Genomic DNA, 21,926 nt, shown 5'->3' with positions numbered 1-21,926 from the left:
ACCATACAATAAGTGTCAGGGGCCCGAGACTGTTCAACTGCCTCCCAGCACACATAAGGGGGATTACCAACAGACCCCTGGCAGTCTTCAAGCTGGCACTGGACAAGCACCTAAAGTCAGTTCCTGATCAGCCGGGCTGTGGCTCGTACGTTGGTTTGCGTGCAGCCAGCAGCAACAGCCTGGTTGATCAGGCGCTGATCCACCAGGAGGCCTGGTCACAGACCGGGCCGCGGGGGCGTTGACCCCCGAAACTCTCTCCAGGTAAACTCCAGGCTACATGAAGGACAGATTATTGTACCACTAGTACTCTACATGAGGCCAGATTATTGTACCACTAGTACTGTACATGAGGCCAGATTATTGTACCACTAGTACTCTACATGAGGCCAGATTATTGTACCACTAGTACTGCACATGAAGGACAGATTATTGTACCACTAGTACTCTACATGAAGGCCAGATTATTGTACCACTAGTACTGCACATGAAGGACAGATTATTGTACCACTAGTACTCTACATGAGGCCAGATTATTGTACCACTAGTACTGTACATGAGGCCAGATTATTGTACCACTAGTACTGCACATGAAGGACAGATTATTGTACCACTAGTACTCTACATGAAGGCCAGATTATTGTACCACTAGTACTCTACATGAAGGACAGATTATTGTACCACTAGTACTCTACATGAAGGACAGATTATTGTACCACTAGTACTCTACATGAAGGACAGATTATTGTACCACTAGTACTCTACATGAGGACAGGTTATTGTACCACTAGTACTGCACATGAAGGACAGATTATTGTACCACTAGTACTCTACATGAGGCCAGATTATTGTACCACTAGTACTGTACATGAGGCCAGATTATTGTACCACTAGTACTCTACATGAAAGCCAGAATATTGTACCACTAGTACTCTACATGAGGACAGATTATTGTACCACTAGTACTGCACATGAAGGACAGATTATTGTACCACTAGTACTGTACATGAGGCCAGATTATTGTACCACTAGTACTCTACATGAGGCCAGATTATTGTACCACTAGTACTGCACATGAAGGCCAGATTATTGTACCACTAGTACTCTACATGAAGGACAGATTATTGTACCACTAGTACTCTACATGAGGACAGATTATTTTAAAACAACAAAGGTGTCAGTGCCCCTAAACCCAACATAACACGTACCTGCTGTCCTTGTTCACCTAGCAGTAAGTAGGTACCTGGGTGTTAGTTACCTTACACCTGCTGTCCTTGTTCACCTAGCAGTAAGTAGGTACCTGGGTGTTAGTTACCTTACACCTGCTGTCAGTGTTCACCTAGCAGTAAGTAGGTACCTGGGTGTTAGTTACCTTACACCTGCTGTCAGTGTTCACCTAGCAGTAAGTAGGTACCTGGGTGTTAGTTACCTTACACCTGCTGTCCTTGTTCACTTAGCAGTAAGTAGGTACCTGGGTGTTAGTTACCTTACACCTGCTGTCAGTGTTCACCCAGCAGTAAGTAGGTACCTGGGTGTTAGTTACCTTACACCTGCTGTCAATGTTCACCTAGCAGTAAGTAGGTACCTGGGTGTTAGTTACCTTACACCTGCTGTCAGTGTTCACCTAGCAGTAAGTAGGTACCTGGGTGTTAGTTACCTTACACCTGCTGTCAGTGTTCACCTAGCAGTAAGTAGGTACCTGGGTGTTAGTTACCTTACACCTGCTATTACGGTTCACCTAGCAGTAAGTAGGTACCTGGGTGTTAGTTGCCTTACACCTGCTGTTAGTGTTCACCTAGCAGTAAGTAGGTACCTGGGTGTTAGTTACCTTACACCTGCTGTTAGTGTTCACCTTTAGTAAGTAGGTACCTGGATGTTAGTTACCTTACACCTGCTATTACTGTTCACCTAGCAGTAAGTAGGTACCTGGGTGTTAGTTACCTTACACCTGCTGTCAGTGTTCACCTAGCAGTAAGTAGGTACCTGGGTGTTAGTTACCTTACACCTGCTGTCAGTGTTCACCTAGCAGTAAGTAGGTACCTGGGTGTTAGTTACCTTACACCTGCTGTCAGTGTTCACCTAGCGGTAAGTAGGTACCTGGGTGTTAGTTACCTTACAGCTGCAGTCACTGTTCACCTAGTAGTAAGTAGGTACCTGGGTGTTAGTTACCTTACACCTGCTGTCACTTACCTAGCAGTAAGTAGGTACCTGGGTGTTAGTTACCTTACACCTGCTGTCAGTGTTCACCTAGCAGTAAGTAGGTACCTGGGTGTTAGTTACCTTACACCTGCTGTCAGTGTTCACCTAACAGTAAGTAGGTACCTAGGTGTTAGTGGATTGGTGTGGGTGGCATCCTGGGGGACAAAATTGAAGAACCACAATGGAAATAAGACAGAATCCCTGGGTTATCCTGGGTTGGTAACCCTTCCCTGGGTTATCCTGGGTTGGTAACCCTTTCCTGGGTTATCCTGGGTTGGTAACCCTTCCCTGGGTTATCCTGGGTTGGTAACCCTTCCCTGGGTTATCCTGGGTTGGTAACCCTTTCCTGGGTTATCCTGGGTTGGTAACCCTTCCCTGGGTTATCCTGGGTTGGTAACCCTTCCCTGGGTTATCCTGGGTTGGTAACCCTTCCCTGGGTTATCCTGGGTTGGTAACCCTTCCCTGGGTTATCCTGGGTTGGTAACCCTTCCCTGTGTTATCCTGGGTTGGTAACCCTTCCCTGGGTTATCCTGGGTTGGTAACCCTTCCCTGGGTTATCCTGGGTTGGTAACCCTTCCCTGGATTATCCTGGCTTGGTAACCCTTTCCTGGGTTATCCTGGCTTGGTAACCCTTCCCTGGGTTATCCTGGCTTGGTATCCCTTCCCTGGGTTATCCTGGCTTGGTAACCCTTCCCTGGGTTATCCTGGCTTGGTAACCCTTCCCTGGGTTATCCTGGCTTGGTAACCCTTCCCTGGGTTATCCTGGCTTGGTAACCCTTCCCTGGGTTATCCTGGGTTGGTAACCCTTCCCTGGGTTATCCTGGGTTGGTAACCCTTCCCTGTGTTATCCTGGGTTGGTAACCCTTCCCTGGGTTATCCTGGGTTGGTAACCCTTCCCTGGGTTATCCTAGGTTGGTAACCCTTCCCTGGGTTATCCTGGCTTGGTAACCCTTCCCTGGGTTATCCTGGCTTGGTAACCCTTCCCTGGGTTATCCTGGGTTGGTAACCCTTCCCTGGGTTATCCTGGCTTGGTAACCTTTCCCTGGGTTATCCTGGCTTGGTAACCCTTCCCTGGGTTATCCTGGCTTGGTAACCCTTCCCTGGGTTATCCTGGCTTGGTAACCCTTCCCTGGGTTATCCTGGCTTGGTAACCCTCCGTGGGTAAAAATCCGAACACATCTTATTTCTTTATTAAGGTAAGTTATATATCTGTATATCTATAGAATATATATGTAAGATTTCATTCAGATTTTTAACCCTGGAGAGTTAACCTCCCAGGATAACCCATTATAAGTTATATATAAGTTGTATATTATATTATATAAAATATTTATATTTCATTACAAATTATATAATAGCCACTACGGATACAGAATATTTTGTGACCAGAATATCCCTATGATGCCTCATAAGGATTTAATTAAATCCACTGATTACTCTCTGTACAGATTACCTTCTGGTAAATTTATTTACACAATGTAATTGTTACATTGTACAGTGGACCCCCGGTTAACGATATTATTTCATTCCAGAAGTATGTTCAGGTGCCAGTACTGACCGAATTTGTTCCCATAAGGAATATTGTGAAGTAGATTAGTCCATTTCAGACCCCCAAACATACACGTACAAACGCACTTACATAAATACACTTACATAATTGGTCGCATTCGGAGGTAATCGTTATGCGGGGGTCCACTGTAGTTTTATTTGCATTAATTAAGATATTATAACTAATAATCGACAGGTCGAGGTTCTGACTTTTACTTTATTTTATTGAGGAATTATAATGTACTGTAGTTAAATATATTGAAATACTGTAATATTTTTCATTGCAATACTCTAATACATTTCAGAGACGGCGTAATATATCAGTAATGGCAGCCCAACAGAAAAGAAGTATATTTGATAATTCAGATGAAGAAGATATGCCTTGCGATGACAAAAAAAAGTCGAAGACAAAGCCATCTAGGGAGAAAATCTACGATTCTGCCGAGAAGCATTCCTCGGAGAGAATAATACAGAGTTCATCGCTTGACGCTGCACCAGAGGCTCATTGTTCAAATACTATTAAAGAAAGCGAATCCAACAAGACAGAAAAGGACGAAGATATGCCTTGCGATGACAGAAAAAAGTCGAAGACAAAGCCATCTAGGGAGAAAATCTACGGTTCTGCCGAGAAGCATTCCTCGGAGAGAATAATACAGAGTTCATCGCTTGACGCTGCACCAGAGGCTCATTGTTCAAGTACTATTGAAGAAAGCGAATCCAACAAGACAGAAAACGACGTTGAATTGGAGAAAAAGACAAATGAAAAAGTGTCACTAACTGCAGCACAACGTGCCTTAATAGAGCAAAAGAGACAGCAAGCTCTTTTAATAAGGCGGGAGAAGTTAAACAGAAGAAATCCATATGTCCATGAAGAGTAAGAAAATTGTCTTAAGTTATTCTTTAAATAAGAACCTCTTGAAACTAATGAAGGGTTCTTGATGCAAAGAATTAGATCTACCTTCCCTGTCCTCAGATCGAATCATATTTCCTCGTATTCCCAGGTGCTTTATAACTCCCATGGGATTTAGTGCTCATCATGACTGTACAATAATAAGTAGCAAAATTAAAACAGGTTTTTTCCCAGGGCTTCACTAACCAGTACAGATTACCTTCATTTTATGCTATGTCTCATTTCTATTGGTAATTATCTATGTACATTACATTCACTGTATGTGATCTGTAGTTCACAAGGTTTATTGAAGCTTCTTATTACATGGGATTTATTGTTGATGATCGAATGATGAATAAGATGCAAAGAACTCTTGTCTTTTTCATCAACTTCTTTTATTGTATACTATGACAGAGATTTTTAGATTTTGCCACTGTAGTGACTAGTTTATTGTGCACCCCATATCCATCCTGTGGATGGTAGAGCAAGAGCATATGGATACACAAAAGGCCTAGGAAATAGGCCCCAAAATTGGTTAACAGGAATACATATGGATTTATATCTTCACATCTATAGTTCACCTAGGTAGTAGGTTGGTAGACAGCAACCACCCAGGGAGGTACTACCGTCCTGCCAAGTGAGTGTAAAACGAAAGCCTGTAATTGTTTTACATGATGGTAGGATTGCTGGTGTCCTTTTTTCTGTCTCATAAATTGCAAGATTTCAGGTATGTCTTACTACTACTTCTTACACATAGGTCACACTACACATACATGTACAAGCATATAGTATATATATACACACACCCCTCTGGGTTTTCTTACTAGTTCTTGTTCTTGTTTATTTCCTCTTATCTCCATGGGGAAGTGGAACAGAATTCTTCCTCCGTAAGCCATGCGTGTTGTAAGAGGTGACTAAAATGCCGGTAGCAAGGGGCTAGTAACCCCTTCTCCTGTATATATTACTAAATGTAAAAGGAGAAACTTTCGTTTTTCCTTTTGGGCCACCCCGCCTCGGTGGGATATGGCCGGTGTGTTGAAAGAAAGATCTATAGTTCAATTATCTGTTACAGGCAAATTTAGGAAATTTGCTTGGTATATCTGGTATCTTATTTTCAATAATAAGATATCTTGACATGTCACATAGGTTATTATACTGTCTGTCTCTGTATTCCTCAATAAGTGGCAGTTAAGCACATAGTGTTCAAGACAGTGACCATATGTCTGATCACATAATTTACATTTAGTTTGATCATCTGTGTGTCTCCCAAACTGCCAGAAGTACTTGTAACCAAGCCTAAGCCTGGCCACTACAACATCAGTCAGTACTTGTAACCAAGCCTAAGTCTGGCCACTACAACATCAGTCAGTACTTGTAACCAAGCCTAAGCCTGGCCACTACAACATCAGTCAGTACTTGTAACCAAGCCTAAGCCTGGCCACTACAACATCAGTCAGTACTTGTAACCAAGCCTAAGCCTGGCCACTACAACATCAGTCAGTACTTGTAACCAAGCCTAAGCCTGGCCACTACAACATCAGTCAGTACTTGTAACCAAGCCTAAGTCTGGCCACTACAACATCAGTCAGTACTTGTAACCAAGCCTAAGCCTGGCCACTACAACATCAGTCAGTACTTGTAACCAAGACTAAGTCGGGCCACTACAACATCAGTCAGTGTTCACATTGCAAGTTGCTCCATAAACATACTTATCTACATTCATGTTATCATAGTGGGTTATAGATCTACTCAGGCTTCTAACTGCATTCCTATAACAATCATTTTCATTATTTACTTCTCTCCTAATATTATTCCTAATGCTAGACACAGTTATACCAAAGTTATATTCTACATTCTCCTTCTGGGTACTCTTCTTGGCTAACATATCAACTTTATCATGAAGGAGTAATCCAATGTGTGATGGCATCCATAGCAATTGTACATTAATTCCTTTGTCCCTGATTTTTGAGTGTCTATACCTGGCTTCTCCAATGACCATGTTGTTGGAGTCATTATATGAGTCAAGAGCCTTCAATGATGACATAGAATCAGTAATGATAGAGTCAAGCTCAGTGTCATAGGTTAGCTTTAGCGCCATTAGGATTGCAAACAATTCAGTTTGCAGTGTAGATGCCCAGTTGTTAATTCTTATGCCTAACTCAACAAATTTATTATGGTTCTTAACTAGGGAGGTGGCAACAAGAGCAGATGCAGCCCTGCCAGAAGACTCCTGTTTAGATCCATCAATGTATATAACTTGTGATAACTTATTACTACCAGCTAGGTGAGAAATTTCTTCTTGAGCAGTTGCTTTAGCAAGTGATTTAAGGAAGGGATTACTAGCAATGAGCTTCTTGGGAGGGACTTGCAGGTATGTGATATTAAATGAACACATCTTCTATGGAGGGGTGAAATGCTCTTGTTGCCTACAGTGATACAGTTCATGCAGGTTATAAAACTTAATGCAATTGCACATTTTCACAATCCATTTAGATCTGTGTATTTACTTCTAGACAGTAAGGTTCATTGTGACAGTATCTGGTTCATTTCTTAACATTCTAATACCGAGTACAGTGTTAATTTCAACAATCCTATCACTGATACTAGAAATACCAAGCTCCTTCCTCATGTTAAGAACTTTTGTAGATCTGGGACAACCAAGAATAATCCTGAGAGCTTCATTTTACATTAACTCCAAGGGTCGGAGAGAACTTTCTCTAGCTAATATCAACATGGGAGCAGCATAATCAATTAAGGACCTAACATAGGCTAATATCATACAGCCTCATTGACCTTAGCTCAGCTGCTGTAGGCCTCATACACATTGCATGGAGACTGTTTCCTTACACCTGTTGCCCTGTTTCCCTAGCAGTAAGTAGGTACCTAGGCATTAACTATAATAGTAATAATAATATTTTATGAAGGAATTCAGGGAAACCAGTTAGCCGGATTTGAGTCCTTGAGGTGGGAAGTACAGTGTCTGCACTGTGAAGGAGGGGTTTGGGAAATTGGCTGTAAGATAAGATTTTGTTCAGATTTTTAACCCTGGAGGGTTAGCCACCCAGGATAACCCAAGAAAGTCAGTGCATCATCGAGGACTGTCTTGACTTATTTCCATTGGGGTCCTCAATCTTGTCCCCCAGGATGCGACCCACACCAGTCGACTAACACCCAGGTACCTGTTTGCTGCTAGGTGAACAGGACAACAGGTGTAAGATTTTTTCTTTGTTTTGGGGTTTTTCTTTCTTTTTGGGTCACCCTGCCTTGGTGAGAAATGGCCAAAGTGTTAAAAATATTAATAATAACACTATTAATGAGATACGAGTGTTACACCATACTTTTAAGAGATGGTAGTTAGGCTATAAGTCACACGATTTGAGATTATTTGAGCTTTTAAGTTTTCCAGATTTTGCAGTAAATTCCCTTTAGGAAAGTGCCTTGATGCCAGTGAATTGCCTTGATATAAGAAATTGGAGGTATATCCTTCTCTTGGATTAAGCCTGATTATCTCCCTTGTCCCAGGTGCTGTATGACACTCTGTGGGTTAGGGCTTTCCCAAGAAGTTAGAAATCAGAATATTTAACAGTTCTGTTACTTTACAGGAAGAAGAAAGATAGTGAAAAGGTGATCAGAATAAATAACACCAAGTTAATTGACACTGGAGGCGGCTTTTTCATTGAGGAGACTGACGGTATCTCCAATGATGACATGTTGACAGCTGTGAGTAATTTTGTTTATTTTATGTGTAAATTCTTATAACCCTTATTTTTTCAAAAGACATTTTAACATGTTAGTGTAAGTAAATAAATTAAGTATAGTTATCATACATAGTGTAAGTCACTCTCAAGGATAACCCAAAAAAGAGTCAAGTGACTTATTTCCATTGAGGTGAGTATTTTTTTTTTTTTATTTTTTATTATCACACTGGCCAATTCCCACCAAGGCAGGGTGGCCCGAAAAAGAAAAACTTTCACCATCATTCACTCCATCACTGTCTTGCCAGGAGGGTGCTTCACACTACAGTTTTTAAACTGCAACATTAACACCCCTCCTTCAGAGTGCAGGCACTGTACTTCCCATCTCCAGGACAGAATTTCAGTTTATCACTGCCCATGTACAGTGGACCCCGGTTAACGATATTTTTTCATTCCGGAAGAATGTTCAGGTGCCAGTATTGACGGAATTGGTTCCCATAAGGAATATTGTGAAGTAGATTAGTCCATTTCAGACCCCCAAACATACATGTACAAACGCACTTATGTAAATACACTTACAAAATTGGTCGCATTGGGAGGTGATCGTTAAGCGGGGGTCCACTGTATTATTTTTGGAAAAATGCAAAACTTACCCATACATGCAAACAAGGAGGATATGTTTTAAGCTGTCAACACGAGCAAGGAAAAACAGGTGTTGTATCCTTAGGATGATAGAGAAGAACCATTCAGGAAGGTACTACTGTGTAAAGTAAAAGGACACAAGTGCAACTAATGTGACATTCTATTGTGGCAACTAATGTCACATTAGTTGCACTTGTGTCCTTTTACTTTACATATTGTCGGTAATTCTACCAACATTATTACAAGGTACTACTGTGCGACCACAAGAAAGATAAGATAAGATTTCGTTCGGATTTTTAACCCCGGAGGGTTAGCCACCCAGGATAACCCAAGAAAGTCAGTGCGTCATCGAGGACTGTCTAACTTATTTCCATTGGGGTCCTCAATCTTGTCCCCCAGGATGTGACCCACACCAGTCGACTAACACCCAGGTACCTATTTGCTGCTAGGTGAACAGGACAACAGGTGTAAGGAAACGTGTCGAAATGTTTCCACCCGCCGGGAATCGAACCCGGGCCCTCCGTGTGTGAAGCGAGAGCTTTAACCACCAGGCCACCGGGACAGAAGCCTGGTAAATGCTTTGTACTCCAGAAATTCCCCAGCATGATAGTGCCTTTCTTTGTACTTAACTAATCAAAATTGTAAATACAGTGGACCCCCGCATAACGATTACCTCCGAATGTGACCAATTATGTAAGTGTATTTATGTAAGTGCGTTTGTACGTGTATGTTTGGGGGTCTGAAATGGACTAATCTACTTCACAATATTTCTTATGGGAACAAATTCGGTCAGTACTGGCACCTGAACATACTTCTGGAGTGAAAAAATATCGTTAACCGGGGGTCCACTGTACATATTGTAACCTTGCAAGAAATAAAATCTTTTATCCAGCAGAAGTTTTCTTTCTGTCTCATGAACATAGTAGATAAAAGACAAATCTTACAAATTTATAATTGCATTAACTGCGTATATACTTTACCTGTGTGGTTGCTAATAGTTATTTTTTTTCTTACCACATTGGCCGTTTCCCACCAAGGCGAGGTGATCCAAAAAAGAAGAAACACTTTCACACTATCACTCACTCTATCAATACCACAGGTCAAAAACTGCAACATATCTCCACTGCTCCTTCAGAGCACAGGCACTGTACTTTCCACCTCCATGACTCAAGTATGGCTAACCAATTATATAAATAACAAAAAGGCACAATACCGTGACTGGAACGATACACAAATAACCCGCACATAAAAGAGAGAAGCTTACGACGATGTTTTGGTCTGACTTGGACCATTGACAAAGTCAATGGTCCAAGTCGGACCGAAACGTCGTCGTAAGCTTCTCTCTTTTATGTGCGGGTTATTTGTGTATGGCTAACCAAATTCCCTGAATCCCTTCATAAATGTTACATTGATCACACTCTAACGATGGCTATTATGGCTGTAATATTTCTTTTCGAGTTTAGGAGGCCTGGTCAGTGACCAGGCTGTAAGGTGAATCAGCAACTGTAGCCTCGGACTTCAGCAGCACATCTCATGCCAAAAATTTAACCGTCTGTTTTACAAATGTGAAATTTTATACCTTACCTCTCAACGTATCAATGATTTCCATCATATGCACGACTTATTTTTTTCTTATCTTCATAAATACTTATATTTGTGGTTCATACCAATAAGGAGGTTTTGGCTTGAACATCAGCAGGCTTGTGTGAGCATGTTAGATTGGAATGAGTGGAAACAAGTGGGTTTTATGGCATGACATGCCATACTTTATGAAGTGGGTTTTATGGCATGTCATGCCATAAAGCCCACTTCATAAAGTATCCTTTATGAATGGATTCAGAGAAAAACTAATTAGCCTGGAAGTTGACAGCACAGCGCCTGCTCTATGAAAGAGGTGTGGGGATGATAATAATAAAATTGCTAATAATAGTAATAATATAGGTAGTAGGTTGGTAGACAGCAACCGCCCAGGGAGGTACTACCGTCCTGCCAAGTGAGTGTAAAACGAAAGCCTGTAATTGTTTTACATGATGGTAGGATTGCTGGTGTCCTTTTTTCTGTCTCATGAACATGCAAGATTTCAGGTACGTCTTGCTACTTCTACTTACACTTAGGTCACACTACACATACATGTACAAGCACATATATACACACCCCTCTGGGTTTTCTTCTATTTTCTTTCTAGTTCTTATTCTTGTTTATTTCCTCTTATCTCCATGGGGAAGTGGAACAGAATTCTTCCTCCGTAAGCCATGCGTGTTGTAAGAGGCAACTAAAATGCCGGGAGCAAGGGGCTAGTAACCTCTTCTCCTGTATATATTACTAAATGTAAAAGGAGAAACTTTCGTTTTTCCTTTTGGGCCACCCCGCCTCGGTGGGATACGGCCGGTGTGTTGAAAGAAAGAAGAATAGTAATAATAATAATAATAATAATAATAGTAATAATAATAATAGTAATAATAAAGTGTTAATGTTGCAGTTTAAAAACTGTAGTGTAAAGCACCCTTCTGGCAAGACAGTGATGGAGTGAATGATGGTGAAAGTTTTTCTTTTTCGGGCCACCCTGCCTTGGTGGGAATCGGCCAGTGTGATAATAAAAATAATAAAAATAAAATAATAATAATAATAATAATAATCTTTATTTCTACAAGCACATGATACAACTTATACAGACCATAGCTGACATCAGTGACATACTGTATAGAAAGCCCCTGGTTATGCAGAGCATTTCCCACAACTTAGATTAATTTTGTCCTCCAGTATGTGATCTACACGAGTCGGCTAACACCCAGGTACCTACTTACTACTAGGTGAACAGTGACAGCAGGTGTCTTAAGGAAACACATCCTAATGTTTCCACCCGTACCAGGGATTGAACCCCAGACCTCAATGTGTGAGTGTGAGTGAGGGTTATTTGAGTTGTGATTCATCCAGTAGCTGGCAAGACAGCTTGACTAAAGACATGAGTGTTTCCTCTTTTTGGGCCACCCTTCTTTAGTGGGAGATGGCCAGTGTGTTAAAAAATTGGTAAATATCGTGGCAAACAAAAGTGTCTCGTTGCAGATGAAGCTGGTGACTGACCCAGCTCCCTTGTTTGAGGAGGACCGTCCACACTGCCTGGATTGTGATCACCCATTTGATAGCTCGTTTCTCTTTAAAAACTTTGATCATCCAACATGTGACCAATGTAGGTAAGAATATCAGCTACAGCAAGAATTAGTCAGGTACAGTATCAAACGGACTTCCTTCTGTTATTTATGTGGCATTACTGTATAGACCCCTGGCTGTCTTCAAGAAGGCACTGGACAGCTACATAAAGTCAGTACCTGACCAGCCGGGCTGTGGTTTGTACGTCAGTTTGTGTGCGGCCAGCAGTAACAGCCTGGTTGATCAGACCTTGATTCACCACTACTAGGCCTGGTCTCAGACCGAGCCGTGGGGGAATTGACCCCCGAAACCCTCTCCAGGTATACTGTAGCCTTCATAGTAGTTTCTTTGATAATATCTTGCCTCTGGTAAGACAGTGATGGAATGAGTGATGGTGAAAGTGTTTCTTCTCTTTTGGGTCATGCTACTTCAGTGGGAAACGACTGATGTGTTAAAAAAATATTTTTAGCCCCACTCCACACTTTAATTATGAACCAAGTAACATTAATGAAAGTATTCAGGGAAGCCGGTTAACTGGACTTGAGTTTTAGAGGTGGGAAGAACAGTGTCTGCACTCTGACGGTGGTGTGGGGATGACGCACTTCAGTATACAGTGGACCCCCGGTTAACGATATTTTTTCACTCCAGAAGTATGTTCAGGTGCCAGTACTGACCGAATTTGTTCCCATAAGGAATATTGTGAAGTAGATTAGTCCATTTCAGACCCCCAAACATACACGTACAAACGCACTTACATAAATACACTTACATAATTGGTCGCATTCGAAGGTGATCATTATGCAGGGGTCGACTGTATTATTTTAATTGTGATATCCAAGAAATTTTTTCAAAACACTTAGTGAGTAAATGATGGTGGGAGAGAGCATATGTGATTAAAAAGTGTGTATATGTGTAACACACATCAAGTATATAAAATTACATATAATTGTAATACAAATGTTAATAAAAAAAGGAATATGTAGTGAAACAGTACCAAGTAAATTAAAATTAATTTGTAAATAAAATTTAACTTCAAGAGAATTAAAAAAACAGATAAGGAAGAAAGGATGTCATAATGAATGTAGATATTAAACATTTAAAAAAAAATTGAGAAAAAGGGTGTAATTTAAAACTTAGAAGTAAAAGTTTAATGGCAATTTAAGGAGCTACTGTACATTAGGAATTGTTTAAGGAAACTATCCAAATTTTTTTTTTAAGTGTTTGAAGTTATCATGTTACAGTTTTTGAATTCATCTGGCAAGCTATTCCATATTTTTGGCTGTCTTATTGTTACTGAGTTTCTGTAGTGGGTCAAGCAAACTTGAGGAATATAAAGAGGTACAGGTACATTGAATGATGATGAAAGTATTTTCTTTTTGGGGATTTTCTTTCTGTTTTGGGTCACCCTGCCTCGGTGGGAGACGGCCGACTTGTTAAAAAAAAAAAAAAAAAAGGTACGTTGAATGAAAATTACCACTGGGTGGGAAAGAGCAGATTTTTCATAATTGAATACATCTAAAACGTCTAATAACGTGTTTACACTATCATATATTAAGTGCTCAGTACAACTAGGGATAAAAAACAAATAAAAATGTAAAAATATATACAGTGGACCCCCGGTTTACAATCAGCTCCCAATGCGACCAATTATGTAAGTGTATTTATGTAAGTGCGTTTGTGTGTGTATGTTTGGGGGTCTGAAATGGACTAATCTAATTCACAATATTCCTTATGGGAACAAATTCGGTCAGTACTGGCACCTGAACATACTTCTGGAATGAAATAATATCGTAAACCGGGGGTCCACTGTACATGATACATACAATACTTACCTTAAAATACAGCGCTGGTCACCCTTTTCTTATGCACTGTTATGTGAAAATGGCAGAAAGTGGTAAAAAGCACCGAACATAATGAAAAATGGCTTAATTGAAAGCCAACAAAAATGTGGAACACCAGAAAGAGGTGCTGTATATCCAGGGCTCTCCTGTACGTATTTGTTTAAAGTGTGATGCTCGTGTGTTTTACAGGACTCATCTTAGGTCACCATCAGCTTTACATTAGTGTTTTGAAACATGTGGAGCAAACAGTAGTGTGTACATCATCAATATTTAGTGCATTTAGACATTTTAAATAAAGGAATTTAAGATTGTGATAATCCTGGTGGCTTCCTGTTTTGCATACACTAAGATCATTTTTAAAGAAATGTTAAGTAAGGCATTAATTGGTGCCATATTTTCAGAGATAAAGATGACAAGCATTGTCTGATCACCAAGACTGATGCCAGAAACGAGTACCTACTCAAGGATGTGGATTTTGAAAAGCGAAAACCACCACTGAAGTTTATTGTGAGGAAAAATCCCCATAATTCTCGATGGGGTGACATGAAGCTGTATCTGAAACTTCAGGTGAGCATCTATGAGGTTTCATATCCATCTTATTATGATATTATTTCATTCCAGAAGTATGTTCAGGTGCCATTACTGAATGAATTTGTTCCCATAAGGAATATTGTGAATTAGATTAGTCCATTTCAGACCCCCAAACATACACGTGTAAACACACTTACATAATTGGTCACATTGGGAGGTGATCGTAAAGCGGGGGTCCACTGTATTTTTCAGTGAACTGGCTGTCTCCCACCAAGGCAGGGCGACCTAAAAATAAAAACTTTCTTTTTTCTTTTTACATTTAGTAAATGTTATAAATGGTGCAAAGGTGACATTAAAACAATATTAAAGATGGTTTACACAAACCCATTACCATTGTAGTATGCTCCTCACTTAGCGACAAATTCATTTACCAATGTGGTCTTAGGAACAGAAGTCCGTTGTTAAGTGACGAAAGGTATTGTGGCTTTTTCTTCTTTCTTGACAGCAGTATTGGAATGCTTCAGAGGTTTTAGAACGGTGAATGTGATCTGTAATTATTATTCACAGGTCGAAAAGCGAGCGCTTGAGGTGTGGGGATCTGAGGAAGCACTAGAAGAAGCCTTGGAGAAAAAGGATCATCAGAAAGAAGCAAATAAACAGAAGAGATACAATAAGAAGATGAAAGGTAAATTATTGCAAATTTCAGCTGATTAGTTGTCCTTTATATGATTTTTAAGGTTGATATTTAAAGGATATATGTACAGTTACTTTCTTCCTTCGTAAACTATGCTTGTAGTACGAGGGGACTAAAATGCCGGTAGCAAGGGGCTAGTAACCCCTTCTCCTGTATAAATTACTAAATTTAAAAAGAAAAACATTTGTTTTTTCTTTTTAGGTCACCCTGCCTCAGTGGGATATGGCCAGTTTGTTGAAAAAAAGAAAAGAAATGCAGTTACTGTATTCTGTGTAGACCATACAGGAAAAGATGACAAAGTTAATCTCATGTCTGGGATCTCTCCTATGATGTACAGTAGACTTCATATACACCTACCATCCGACTTACGACCGAGTTCGGTTCCGAGAAACCGGTCGTAAGTTGAAATGGTCGTAAGTCGAACTTTACTACTGAATATCAACAAAACATTTTTGTAATGACTTTATTTTATTGTTTTATTTTGGTATTTCAGGTTTTACTTTACTTTTTATGCTGTTACTACTGTATTTTTTACTGTAAGGTTTAGGATAAACACTGTGTACAACACAAATAGTTGTTTATTTCCCAGAAATTTGGCATAAAAAACACGGTCATAAGTTGAGTGGTCGTAAGTCGAGCAGGTCGTAAGTCGGATGGTAGGTGCATATACACTCTCATGAACAGATCACAGAGAGAAAGACCTCTTGCTGTAAACCATAGTTTTAGAAATACAGTACAGGCAGCCCCCACTTTACAGCACTCTGCTTTATGGCATTTCACTAATGCAGTGGTTTACAGTTATACCCATTCTTCATTTATTCAAACTTCCTACAATAAATATATTCATCACGCACTAGAAGCTAAGGACAAAAATATTTTAATGTAAGTAACGTGTGTACTGTATATGTATTTTTAGACCTAGCTCTGTTGCTCACTTGTTTATGATAGTGTTAACATGTTATCAGGCTTTTATATGCATTTAAAAGAGAAAAAAAAGGCTGTTTCACTTTACAGCAATTTTTGCTTTGCAGCAGAAGTCTGGAACTTAACCTGCTGTATAAGCTGGGCCCTACAGTAGCCTGGAACTTAACCTGCTGTATAAGCTGGGCCCTACAGTAGCCTGGAACTTAACCTGCTGTATAAGCTGGGCCCTACAGTAGCCTGGAACTTAACCTGCTGTATAAGCTGGGCCCTACAGTAGCCTGGAACTTAACCTGCTGTATAAGCTGGGCCCTACAGTAGCCTGGAACTTAACCTGCTGTATAAGCTGGGCCCTACAGTAGCCTGGAACTTAACCTGCTGTATAAGCTGGGCCCTACAGTAGCCTGGAACTTAACCTGCTGTATAAGCTGGGCCCTACAGTAGCCTGGAACTTAACCTGCTGTATAAGCTGGGCCCTACAGTAGCCTGGAACTTAACCTGCTGTATAAGCTGGGCCCTACAGTAGCCTGGAACTTAACCTGCTGTATAAGCTGGGCCCTACAGTAGCCTGGAACCTAACCTGCTGTATAAGCTGGGCCATACAGTAGCCTGGAACCTAACCTGCTGTATAAGCTGGGCCCTACAGTAGCCTGGAACCTAACCTGCTGTATAAGCTAGGCCCTACAGTAGCCTGGAACCTAACCTGCTGTATAAGCTGGGCCCTACAGTAGCCTGGAACCTAACCTGCTGTATAAGCTGGGCCCTACAGTAGCCTGGAACCTAACCTGCTGTATAAGCTGGGCCCTACAGTAGCCTGGAACCTAACCTGCTGTATAAGCTAGGCCCTACAGTAGCCTGGAACCTAACCTGCTGTATAAGCTGGGCCCTGTACAGTAGCCTGGAACCTAACCTGCTGTATAAGCTGGGCCCTGTACAGTAGCCTGGAACCTAACCTGCTGTATAAGCTGGGCCCTACAGTAGCCTGGAACCTAACCTGCTGTATAAGCTGGGCCCTACAGTAGCCTGGAACTTAACCTGCTGTATAAGCTGGGCCCTACAGTAGCCTGGAACCTAACCTGCTGTATAAGCTGGGCCCTACAGTAGCCTGGAACCTAACCTGCTGGATAAGCTGGGCCCTACAGTAGCCTGGAACCTAACCTGCTGTATAAGCTGGGCCCTACAGTAGCCTGGAACCTAACCTGCTGTATAAGCTGGGCCTTACAGTAGCCTGGAACCTAACCTGCTGGATAAGCTGGGCCCTGTACAGTAGCCTGGAACCTAACCTGCTGTATAAGCTGGGCCCTACAGTAGCCTGGAACCTAACCTGCTGTATAAGCTGGGCCCTACAGTAGCCTGGAACCTAACCTGCTGTATAAGCTGGGCCCTACAGTAGCCTGGAACCTAACCTGCTGGATAAGCTGGGCCCTGTACAGTAGCCTGGAACCTAATCTGCTGTATAAGCTGGGCCCTACAGTAGCCTGGAACCTAACCTGCTGTGTAAGCTGGGCCCTACAGTAGCCTGGAACCTAACCTGCTGTATAAGCTGGGCCCTACAGTAGCCTGGAACCTAACCTGCTGTATAAGCTGGGCCCTACAGTAGCCTGGAACCTAACCTGCTGTGTAAGCTGGGCCCTACAGTAGCCTGGAACCTAACCTGCTGTATAAGCTGGGCCCTACAGTAGCCTGGAACCTAACCTGCTGTATAAGCTGGGCCCTACAGTAGCCTGGAACCTAACCTGCTGTGTAAGCTGGGCCCTACAGTAGCCTGGAACCTAACCTGCTGTATAAGCTGGGCCCTACAGTAGCCTGGAACCTAACCTGCTGTATAAGCTGGGCCCTACAGTAGCCTGGAACCTAACCTGCTGTATAAGCTGGGCCCTACAGTAGCCTGGAACCTAACCTGCTGTATAAGCTGGGCCCTACAGTAGCCTGGAACCTAACCTGCTGTATAAGCTGGGCCCTACAGTAGCCTGGAACCTAACTTGCTGTATAAGCTGGGCCCTACAGTAGCCTGGAACCTAACCTGCTGTATAAGCTGGGCCCCATACAGTAGCCTGGAACCTAACCTGCTGTATAAGCTGGGCCCCATACAGTAGCCTGGAACCTAACCTGCTGTATAAGCTGGGCCCTACAGTAGCCTGGAACTTAACCTGCTGTGTAAGCTGGGCCCTACAGTAGCCTGGAACCTAACCTGCTGTATAAGCTGGGCCCTACAGTATCCTGGAACCTAACCTGCTGTATAAGCTGGGCCCCATACAGTAGCCTGGAACCTAACCTGCTGTATAAGCTGGGCCCTACAGTAGCCTGGAACCTAACCTGCTGTATAAGCTGGGCCCTACAGTAGCCTGGAACCTAACCTGCTGTATAAGCTGGGTCCTACAGTAGCCCGGAACCTAACCTGCTGTATAAGCTGGGCCCCGTACAGTAGCCTGGAACCTAACCTGCTGTATAAGCTGGGCCCTACAGTAGCCTGGAACCTAACCTGCTGTATAAGCTGGGCCCTACAGTAGCCTGGAACCTAACCTGCTGTATAAGCTGGGCCATACAGTAGCCTGGAACCTAACCTGCTGTATAAGCTGGGCCCTACAGTAGCCTGAAACCTAACCTGCTGTATAAGCTGGGCCCTACAGTAGCCTGGAACCTAACCTGTTGTATAAGCTGGGCCCTACAGTAGCCTGGAACCTAACCTGCTGTATAAGCTGGGCCCTACAGTAGCCTGAAACCTAACCTGCTGTATAAGCTGGGCCCTACAGTAGCCTGAAACCTAACCTGCTGTATAAGCTGGGCCCTACAGTAGCCTGAAACCTAACCTGCTGTATAAGCTGGGCCCTACAGTAGCCTGGAACCTAACCTGCTGTATAAGCTGGGCCCTACAGTATCCTGGAACCTAACCTGCTGTATAAGCTGGGCCCTACAGTAGCCTGGAACCTAACCTGCTGTATAAGTTGGGCCCTACAGTAGCCTGAAACCTAACCTGCTGTATAAGCTAGGCCCTACAGTAGCCTGGAACCTAACCTGCTGTATAAGCTGGGCCCTACAGTAGCCTGGAACCTAACCTGCTGTATAAGCTGGGCCCTCCTGTACTGAAATATGTATGGTTCCTCAACTAAACTAGTATTTTGTAGGATTGCCCTCCCTCTTGATGCATTCCTTGAATCCCATAGGCACTGATAAGGCCAACTTATGTAAAATATAGAAGAGACAGTACCCTCTCACACCTGCTTACTGACACTCAAGAGAATAGAGAATACATCCATGCCACGATGCTGACATTTAATAAGGTTCCAGATGTTCTTCATTGGATTTAAGTCCCTTGAGTTTCCAGACCACTCATTAAAGTATGGTAAATCATAATCATTTAGCCATTTCATTATGTTTTGGCAGTATGGCAAAAAGTGCCATCTTCCACCACTTGCTTTAGTGATGAATATAGGGAATACATTTAAACTATATTGGGGAATGGGAATACACCACTGCATCCCACTGATACAGCTAACAAGATAAACAACTTCTTCTCAACCATAGGATCTAATCTCGCCAATAAAATCCCACATACCAACGCCCATGCCGGGGACTCACAAAAGTTGCCTTGGCACTTCTTGAAACTGTCAGGCAAGTATGTAGTCTGATAAAAAAAAAGCTTATTAATGCACATGCATATTTATGATGCCTACTGTATGTAATTTTTGCACTGACCTGGGGTTTTAAGACTCACTTGCTATGGGTTCAAACCCCACCCATTCCATGTTTTTTTTTTTCCTCATTTGATTTTTAATCCTCTGAGGGTCCAGACTCCCAGATCTGAAACTTGTCCACAGAGTACCCCCCCTCCAAAAAAAAAAAAATAAATAAATAAAATAAAAATGATTTTTCCTTATAGATTAAGTGATTTAATTTGCTAGGTTTTGTATTGACTGTCATGAAACTTAAATTTACTCAAATAATGAGCTTATTTATTTTTATTCTGTCTTGATATTTAGTATTATTCCATTAAAAAAAAAAGAAAGATTTTGACTATTCAGGTAATTCTTAATTTTGTGATGTTAAAGTGTTGTATTTTACTCTTGCAGAGTTGAGGATGAGTGTACGAAGCAGTTTGTATACCCGGGTCACCAAAATTCACGAACACGAGTATGGCGAAGAAGTTTATCTTCCCGATGAAGACGAGTATTCCCGCACTTGTACAACCTGTGGTCACTCTTACACATACGATAAACTGTAATTTGAACAGAAGCTTATGCATTTTATGTTCGTTTTAAAATAGTACAAAATTTGTATTACACACGCTATGGTATTATTTAGAAATTAAATTTTTTATTTTACAGTGGACCCCCGGACAACGATATTATTTCAATCCAGAAGTCTGTTTGGGTGCCGTTATAGACCGAATTTGTTCCCATAAGAGATATTGTGAATTAGATTAATCCGTTTCAGACCCCCATAAATACACCTACAAAAGCACTTACAAAAATACACTTACATAATTGGTCGAGTTGGGAGCTGATCGTTATGCGGGGTCCACTGTATTTTGAAATAAACAAAAGTCCAATAAGCTCAGTAAAGCTACTCCATATTACAGATCTTTCAGGGGAGAAAGGTGGGGGAGGAGGTAGTTCCTTGGGTTCTTAATCTAAAGAACAGAGGTATTGTCTCCTTAAGTGGATCAAATCTAATTACCCACCATTCTCTTGGTTCTCTTCTCTCCCTTAAGACCTTTCTCATTTAAAAGTTGTGCTTTTTTATCGAGAACCTTCTTGTAGTAAGAAGGCAGTAAATGCTGACAACTTTAGAGGTAATGGACACAAATGTATACACCTTAGTTTATTGAAAACCTGTTGGTCCTGGGACCTCGATCACTTCAAATACATTTATTTATGAAATGATCGTTTGGTCTCATTAGTGGGGATATTTCCCCTTTTGTGAAATCCATCCCCTAGTAAGAAGGAAAAGGAATCACTAGAGGCATCTGTTCTAGCATAACATTTATTGGTGGTGTTGTGGTGATGGTGGGGTCATTCCACCAAATAGAAAATGGATTATATTGGATGTGTCAGGTGAAATAAGTTATCTGGCAGAATCCTTGATGATGCAGGTAGCACTGTTCCTGATGACACACTGTACGTGTTCACATGCTCTAACTTTTACATCCCACAGCATTTGTCTTCCTCGTACACTTCAACTAGGTACAGTAGGGTCCAAAGGTGTTTTGTCCAGAGAGGGAAAAACTGCAGTAGTTCTCCTACCATTTTGTAACCCAGGTACCTTAGGACAAGACTCACTATCATATAGATTATAGATTCATATCTCTTACCATCACTATTTGTAAGTTGTTAGAAAATATAAATCAATAAATGCATCATTGGTATTTAAGAGACCCAAAAATCTTCATTAATTTGGTTTTGGAAAGGTTCACTTTACCATCGACGGTCTACTCTTTACTTGATAAATGTACACGAAATGCCTTCAAGGACAGCCATTTGATTATTGCTGTCTTTTTTTCATGTAGAAAAAGCTTATGACACATGTTTCTACATTTTATCCCATACACATTTCAGCTTTCAAGTAAATAATAAGTCGGTTGCCTGATTTTGTCCACGTTGAAGATGTAGTGCAAGGTTATGTCCCTAATACAACACTACTGTACCTTTTTCTTTGTTGATCATCTCACAAGTATCTGGTGATTCATATATTTAAACCCTCGGATAATGTACAGATTATGTTCCTGAAAAAGTGTTAAAATACACGAACTGAAGAATACAGGAAGGCCCCATTATGCAGCAGGTTAGGTTCTGGGCTACTGTAGGGCCCCACTGTACAGCAGG

At 41.5% G+C, this 21,926-nt stretch overlaps 1 protein-coding gene across 4 annotated transcripts; it reads left to right on the top strand.

The window, feature by feature from the left end:
* The first annotated feature begins 1,114 nt into the window (after nucleotides 1-1,114).
* On the top strand, nucleotides 1,115-21,818 carry Xpac (DNA repair protein complementing XP-A cells homolog Xpac). 4 transcript variants are annotated; one of them, XM_070104846.1, is made up of 7 exons: nucleotides 1,115-1,228; nucleotides 4,050-4,618; nucleotides 8,236-8,353; nucleotides 12,034-12,161; nucleotides 14,360-14,525; nucleotides 15,057-15,174; nucleotides 20,175-21,818. In XM_070104846.1, exons 2-7 carry the CDS (start codon nucleotides 4,071-4,073, stop codon nucleotides 20,324-20,326), a joined length of 1,230 nt encoding a protein of 409 aa, XP_069960947.1. In that variant the 5' UTR covers nucleotides 1,115-1,228; nucleotides 4,050-4,070; the 3' UTR covers nucleotides 20,327-21,818. The 4 variants fall into 4 exon arrangements, with proteins under 4 accessions (XP_069960947.1, XP_069960946.1, XP_069960948.1 ...); XM_070104845.1 differs by having other exon boundaries at nucleotides 1,151-1,232; XM_070104847.1 differs by lacking the exon at nucleotides 1,115-1,228 and adding an exon at nucleotides 1,229-1,289.
* Nucleotides 21,819-21,926: the final 108 nt, after the last annotated feature.

This window comes from Cherax quadricarinatus, chromosome 95, assembly GCF_038502225.1.
Source record: "Cherax quadricarinatus isolate ZL_2023a chromosome 95, ASM3850222v1, whole genome shotgun sequence".
Lineage (NCBI taxonomy): Eukaryota > Metazoa > Arthropoda > Malacostraca > Decapoda > Parastacidae > Cherax > Cherax quadricarinatus.
The sequence above is the reverse complement of the archived record's forward strand: the minus strand, read 5'-3'. Positions and strand labels throughout refer to the sequence as shown.